We start from the raw sequence: 8,061 nt of genomic DNA, 5'->3' as shown, positions 1-8,061 counted from the left end.
GAGGCTGGCTTTGAACTCAGGATTTTCCTTTCTCAGCCTCCTGAGCTGCTGGGATTACAGGCATGTTCCACTGCACCTGGCTCAATGATCTTTTTTTTTTTAAGTGGTTTATTCAGCACACAGTTCAGGCAGTTGAAAATCCAATCAGTATGGCACCAGATCTGGTGAGAATGCCCCTGGCTATGTCACAACATGGCAGAGGGCATCACAATGGAATTACACCAAGAGGGAGAGATCACTTGGTGAGATGGGAAGCCAGAAGTGACTTGGAGGTCAGATTTGCTCTTTTATAGCAACTTGCTCTTTTGGTTGTTGTTGTTTTGTGCTTTTTTTTTTTTTTTTTTTTTTTTTTTGGACACTGGGGATTGAACTTCACTGAGCCATATCCCCAGCCCTTTTATTTTTTTATTTCGAGACAGGGTCTTGCTAAGTTGCTTAAGTCCTGGCTAACTTGCTGAGGCTGACCTCAAACTTGCAATCCTCCTGCTGTTGGAATTACAGGTATGCACCACCATGCCTGGCTAATACAATGATCCCACCCTCCCTCATCCATTATTTTCATGTGGCTGAGTTGAGGAAGCTAAGTGGGCTCCTGTTTGTGTCTTATCCTATTGCCACTATTTTAATTGTGGCATTTCTTCTTTGGGAACATTCTGTATAATCAGGGGAAGTGCTACATGTGCCTAAAATATCTATTCTTACCATACTTTAAGCATTATCAATTTAAAGCATTGGGTGTGTATTGGTCAAATAAACCATGGCACGGTTTGAATAAGCATCAACTGTGTTGAGGTACCACAGATTAGCCAACAGGACATAACCATCCAATAGTCCATTTATTAGGAGCAAGGGGGGCCAATGTCCTATGTAACCAGGACTCACAAGACCACTGGGCCAGGTCTTGACAGAAGTTGCAGGTCTGGCATGCAATGGTGGTTTCTGTAACAGAAACAGAATCTTCTATTTTATAAGAGACAGCGTTTTTTTTTTTTCTCTTGACTTGCAGAAGGCCTGAATGTTGTGAATTCACTCACATAGATATGAGAAACTGCTTGGTGAGCAAGACTCTGGTTTTGTTGGGATTGGTCAGCTACCCCTGCTGGTAGAGCTGAGATAAAGCCAGACTGAGGCTTTGACTAGCCAATCCACAGGACATCATCCACGTTGTGAAAGCTTTGGGAGTCAGAGGGTAGAGTCACTTGCACTGAATCTTGACTGGTGATGAATAGCATGGAGAGCTCTCCATTCATGCTTTTTACATGAGGCAGTGACCTGAAAAGAGAAAAAGGATGAGCTATGGGATTCCACGGGGTCTCCTCATATCCCTGAAGTTGGTCTGTACAGTTCCCCTGTTGTTCTCCAAAAAGGCATTGTGGCCTTACTTGGCCCCATGTCGAGTGCCCATTTGTCAAACTGTCAAGCAATCCCTAAGCACCAGTGCAGTTAAATTTGGTTCATCACATTTCCATAGATTTAGCTGGTATGCAGACAACAAGCCCACGAGAATTTATTATGTACAGACAGTAAAAGCAATGTCAGTATTGTTTTACTCCTCACAGACTTCCTCCCATGGGACTACACTGAACCAGGGGTGACAGATGACAGAAAACATCCATGGTGGCTTGCTCCATCATGGAGGATCTTCTTCTAAACTATAGATAAGCCATTTCATAGACTTGCACAGAAGTCTTTGGCTATAGCCAGGCATGGTGGCACATACCTATAATCTCATCGATTTAGGAAGCTGAAGCAGGAGGATCCCAAGTTCAAGGAGAGCCTCAGCAATTTGACTGAGACCCTAAGCAATTTAGCAAAGCCCTGTCTCAAAATAAAAAAAATAAAAAGGGTTGGAGATGTAGCTGAGTGGTAAAGCACCCCTGAATTCAATCCCCAATACTAACGGGGGAAAAAAAGAAATTAAATGTATAAGATTATTCTATTCATAGGTAATTTCAATTTAGAGGTCCTTTGCATTCCCTCATTTGTCCTTTGTACAGTTGCTGTGTATTCATAGTAACTTTTTGTAAACCTTCAAGAGCTATAAACAAAACAGTTCTCTGTTGCCAGAGACTTATATTTAAATCAATATTATGAGCCAAACATCTAAATTAATTTCTTTCTTTCTCTTTTTTTTTTTTGTACTAGAGATTTAACCCAGAGGCATTTTACCACTGAGTCACATCCAAAACCTTTTTATTTTTCATTTTGAGACAGGTTCTCCAAAAGTTGTTGAGGACCTTGCTAAGTTGTTGAGGCTGGCCTCAAACTTGTGATCTTCCTGTCTCAGCCTTCGGAGTTGCTGGGGATTATGGTATGTACCACCACGCCTGACACATTTAAATTTCTTTTAACACATGATTAGCTGTTTATATCTTCTATAGTGCAGGCAAGTTAAATTCAGATTCTTATCCTCAGTTTTTAAATTAAACTGGATTTTTTTTTGGGGGGGGTACTGGGGATTGAACCCAGAGGCACTTAACACTGAGCCACATCCCCAGGCCTTTTGATTTTTTTATTTTGAGACAGGGTTTCACTGAGTTGCCTAAGGCCTCCCCAAATTGCTAACGCTGGCTTTGAACTTGCAATCCTCCTGCCTCAGCCTCTTGAGCCACTAAAATGGATTTTAATAAGTAGTTCAGGGCTGGGGATGTAGCTCAGTGGTAGAGCACTTGCCTAGCATGCTGGAGATCCTGGATTCCATTCCCAGCATTATAAACAAACAAATGAAAAACCATTTTGTATTGTTATTAATATTTCCATGAAGTGAAATTTTCTAATAAGGATGCATTTGAAAGCACAGGGAAAGGAAGAAACATGAGATTAAATGGTAAGAATGAGAGAAGCACACAAAAAAGGAAGAAAACAAGATTTAAAAAAAAAAACAAGATTTTTTTTTTTAAATTTTGAAGAACACCATGTCAATTTTTTAGACTTTACTAGTCCTGCCAAAATCTTAGGATAATTCAGCTCTAAGAATCATTTTTGTTCTGGTACTGAAGATTGAACCCAGCAGTACTCTACCACTAAGCTACATCCCCATCCTTTTTTGGGGGAGATGGGTGGGTACCAGGGATTGAACTCAGGGGCACTCACCTACTGAGCCACATCCCCAGCCCTATTTTTTATTTTATTTAGGGACAGGGTCTCACTGAGTTGCTTAGTGCCTCACAGTTGCTGAGGCTGGCTTTGAACTCGTGATCCTCCTGGTTCAGCCTCCTGAGCTGCTGGGATTACAGGCATGTAATCCACTGTACCTGGCCCCAGTCCTTTTTTTTGTGTTCACACAGGGTCTTGCTAAGTTGCTGACATTGGCTTCAAACTTCCTCCTGCCTCAGCCTCCATTGTCATTGGTATTTCAGATGTGTGTCACATGCCTTGTAAGAATCTTTTTTTTGTGTGTGTGCTGTGGATTGAAACCAGGGCCTCATGCATGCTAGGCAAGCACTCTACCACTGGACTACACTCCCAGCCCATAAATTTTTAGATTAAAAAAAATACATATTTTTTTTAGTTGTAGATGGACACAATATCTTAATTTTATTTATTTATTTTATGTGGTGCTGAGGATCAAACCCAGTGCTTCATGTGTGTGAAGCAAGTGCTCTACCACTGAGCAACAACCCCAGTACCTTAACTTTTTTTTTAACATTTATTTTTTAGTTGTAGTTGGATATGATACCTTTATTTTATTTATATGTGGTGCTGAGGATCAAACTCAGGGCCCTGCACGTGCTAGGCAAACGCTCTACCGCTGAGCCACAACCCCAGCCCCTTAATTTTTAATAATTCGAATAATCATTGAAAAAATGATGGGCTGGGGCTGTAGCTCAATGGTAGAATGCCTGCCTTGCACATGTGAGGCACTGGGTTCGATTCTCAGCACCATATAAAAAGAAATAAAGATATTGTGTCCATCTACAACTAAAAAATATTTAAAAAAAAGAAAAAAATGACAAGTATTGGACCTTTATTTTATTTATTTATATATGGTGCTGAGAATTGAACCCAGGGCCTCACACATGGTAGGCAAGTACTCTACCACTGATCCAAACCCCAGCCCCTACAAGTATTAGGAAGGAAAATTGTACCTTTTTTGGTAGTGTTGGTGCTGGTGATTGAACCCAAGGCCTGGCCATTCTAGTCAAGGGCTCTATGAGCTATATCCTCAGCCTGGAAGTTATACCTTAAATTTTTGGCTTTTCCTTCCCCTTTCCCTTCCCTTCCCCTCCCCCCTTCTTCCCCTTCCCCCTTCTTCCCCTTCTCCCTTCCCCCTTCCCCCTTTTCTCCCTCCCCTCTCCTCCTCCTCCTCTTCCTCTCCTCCTCCTCCTTCTCCTCCTCCTCCTCCTCCTCCTCCTCCTTCTCCTCTTCCTCCTCCTCCTCCTCTTCCTCCTCTTCTTTTTTGTGGTGCTGGGGATTAAACCCAGGGCCTTGTGCACTGTAAGTTTTTTTTCTCAGTGCATCATGATTATACATAATCATATGGGAGTCATTGTCACATATTCACACAAGGTAATTTTTAAAAATGTAAATACTGTTTATTTAACTTCAAAAAACATTTCAGCATTGGAAACATACAAAAAATAACATAACATTGCAAATTGTATTTAAGTACAAAAGGTTCTTGAACTTTCATTGATGCAGTGGCTCTTTGCTTTGCTGACAATGAAGAATTCGACAGTTTGTTTGAAAACAAAGTTTAAAATCTCCTGTACTTAATTTAAAAAAAAAAATCAACATTTCTCATGCCAGCTGACTTCCCCTTTTCCACAACTAAGAAAGGTAACAGAATGGTATATCACTATATACAAAAACAAGACAACCTGAAGCTAAATGGATGCCCACTGTAGTGTCAACAGATTTAGCCTCACAGTGCACACCCTGAGCTACAGCGCCTCCAAAAGGCATATTCCCCCACAGCCTCAAAGCCAAGCAAGGAACATCAAGAGTGTCTCAATTGTTTTGTTCTTTTTACAAACTATAGATAAATACAGTTGTAACTAAGGGCTTCTAGCCAATAACCAAATAGTTAACACCACCTTACAAATTAAAAAAAAAATGCCAGAAACATTCAAATACTTTGTCACCCCAACAGCAAAATGTACAGAGTAAGGAGAACATATTTTTAAAATGTTTGGAAATACATACAACTTTGATAGTTTCAGGGTGCCCAGGGCCACTTCCTGTAAACCACTGACAATTTCTAGAGCATATTGAGAGACTACAATATGATTGTGATCAAATTCTGTAATTGAACTAATGAGAGTAACAGACGTATCTTAAATAAGATGTTGTCAATCACGGATGGCGCTCCGATACTCCAAGGTATTCATAAGCAGATGGATAAACGGCTTTTTTATTCATCCTCCTCTTCTTCTTCTTCCTCCTCTTCCTCATCTTCTCCTACCGTTTTCCCAGCATCTTTAGTGGGGCCCTTTGCGCCACCAAACTTTCGTTTTGACTTGTAGTCAGCAACATCCTTCTTGTATTTCTCCTTCAGCTTTGCAGCCTTAGTGATGTACGGCTGCTTTTCGCCGTCACTTAAATTTTTCCATATCTCACCCAGATTTTTCGCCACTTCTCCGATGGAGATACCAGGATGTGTGGACTTGATCTTCGGGTGGAATTCTGAACAGAACATCAAGAATCCAGACGGTGGTCTTTTGGGGGCATCAGGGTCCTTCTTGCCTCGCTTACCTGGTCCATAATCCTTCATTTCCCGATCATACCGTGCTTTATCTGCCTTTGCCATTTCATCAAATTTAGATTTCTCTTTCCCGGACAATGCCTTCCATCTTTCAGAGCACTTCTTGGAAAATTCTGCAAAATTGACAGGAACTTTTGGATTTTTCTTCTTATGTTCTTTTCTGAAAGTCTGAACAAAATAGGCATAAGCAGACATCTTGCCCTTTGGTTTCTTGGGGTCACCTTTAGGCATCCTGATGTCCATTTTGTTAAAAGCCTCCTGATGAAAGAAAGTGCCCCTTGAATCCGATGCTGCCACCCGTCCAGTACGGACGCCACAGGTTTCTGGGGGGTTGGGGCTGTGTGGCTGGGGGTGGATGGGTGGGGATGGGTGTGGCCTGCGGTTGCCTCACAAAATGTAATTTGTTACATATGCACACCACATATATGGTACCTAGTACCCACCCCCCCTTTTTTTTCCAGTACTAGGTATTAAACCCAGGCCTACTCTACCATGGGGTTATACCCTCAGCCCTTTTAATTTTGTTTTAAGACAGGTTATTTTTGATATTTTTTGGCTAGCTCCAAACTTGTGAATCTCCTTCATTAACTTCCCAAGTAGCTGGGATTATGGGCCGGTACCACCACACCCATCTAGGAGCCATCATTTTTTAGGGGACAAATTGCTGTCGATTTGGTTTCGTTGTAATGGCAACCTCAGCTGGCATCATGGACCACCAAGAAGTAAACTTGGAGGCAAGAGGTGGGCAATTGATTTCATCAGGTATAGCCTGGGCTACTTTATGTCCTTGGTTCTTTTATCCCTCCTTTAGAAGCTGGGATCCTCTTTTAGTGCTAACCCTATGAGCTCTTCCTCCTGCAACCCCAAGAAAATGGCTGTTCAAAGTACCATCAGTGTCAGGCAGAATAACATTTGTGTTTGGAGGACTATCAAATATACAGACTATGTTTGGTATCAAAGTGGTCAGATACTTAAAGAAAGATGTGATTTCAGCCAAACTGCTTCAAATAATTAAATATACAAAAGTTCAATTTAATAGGGGTGAAGGCAGGAAGTAATACTCTTTTTTAGTGGTGTTAGGGATGGAACCCAGGGCTTGAGCATGCTAGGCAAGCACTCTACCACTGAGCCATTCCCTAGCCCCATAATACTCTTTTATTTATTTGTTATTTTTTAGTTTTACATGACAGTAGAATGTATTTTGACTTATCATACATACATAGAGTATAACTTTCCATTCTTGTGGTTGTAGAGGAAGTGGAGTTTCACTGGTCGTGTATTCATATATGAACATAGGAAAGTTATGTCTGATTCATTCTACTATCTTTCCCATTCCTACCCTCCCTCCCTTCCCCTTAATTCCCCCTTTCTAATTCCGGGAACCTCCACTCCTCCTTCTCTATTGTGAGTCAGCATCCACATATCAGAGAGAACATTCAGCCTTTGGTTTTATAGGATTGGCTTATCTCACTTAACATGATAGTTTCCAGTTCCATCCATTTACCAGCAAATGCCATAATTTCATTCTTCTGTATATATGTACCACACCATGATACTCTTTTTATTCACATTAATGTATGACAATCTCCCAAAATGTGATACAAAGCCCAAAATAGAAATGGGATTCCCCTCTTGAGAACCTTAAGTACGGGAATCTACATAGTTATAAGGCTAATGGACACACACACACAATCATATGTGTGTGTGTGTATGTATATGATATATATATATATATATGTATATTAGTATCATATATATGCTAATGGCTAAAGTATACTGATATGTGTGTGTATGTGTGTGTAAATCTATGCTTTAGCTATATTCTTCCAGGTGTTTAAGGGCAATTGGTCAAAACTGATCTTGTGTGCTGGGGTTGTGGCTCAAATTAGAGTGCTCACTCACCTAGCATGCATGAGGTACTGGGTTCGATCCTCAGCACCATATAAAATAAAATAAAGATATTGTGTCCACCTATAACTAAAAAAAGAAATATCAAAAAAACTGATCTTGTTCCTATCTACTTTTAAAAGTCACCTGAGATTCCTCAGAGATCACTAAACATTGTGCGTGTAACTTATTTTTTTTTAAGAGAGAGAGAGAGAATTTTTTATTTTTTAGTTCTCGGCGGACACAACATCTTTGTTGTATGTGGTGCTGAGGATCGAACCCTGGCCGAACGCATGCCAGGCGAGTGCGCTACCGCTTGAGCCACATCCTCAGCCCATGTGTAACTTATTGACAACAGGTTACCTTTATCCAGTTATAAACATTAGATGACAAAAATAAATACCAACTGAATTTGTTATTTCTATATGAATCTGAAGAAGGCTATTACTACCGATAATTTTAGTTTGGAG

The 8,061-nt window shown here is 40.7% G+C and overlaps 1 protein-coding gene across 1 annotated transcript; it reads right to left on the bottom strand.

Annotated features, from left to right (window-relative positions):
• Positions 1–4,320: 4,320 nt before the first annotated feature.
• LOC124076329 (high mobility group protein B3-like) lies at positions 4,321–5,935 on the bottom strand (the record flags this gene model as incomplete). Its single annotated transcript, XM_046420219.2, has 2 exons — positions 5,405–5,935; positions 4,321–4,407 (listed from the first exon to the last, which is right to left on the bottom strand). Coding segments are annotated over exons 1-2 (618 nt in total), but the record flags the coding sequence as incomplete, so codon positions are not given.
• Between the last annotated feature and the right edge of the window lie 2,126 nt (positions 5,936–8,061).

This window comes from Marmota monax, unplaced genomic scaffold (assembly GCF_021218885.2).
Source record: "Marmota monax isolate L192 unplaced genomic scaffold, Marmota_monax_Labrador192_F-V1.1 WCK01_AAM20220418_F8-fsc00225, whole genome shotgun sequence".
Classification (NCBI taxonomy): Eukaryota; Metazoa; Chordata; class Mammalia; order Rodentia; family Sciuridae; genus Marmota; species Marmota monax.
This window is presented reverse-complemented; position numbering and strand designations above follow the sequence as displayed.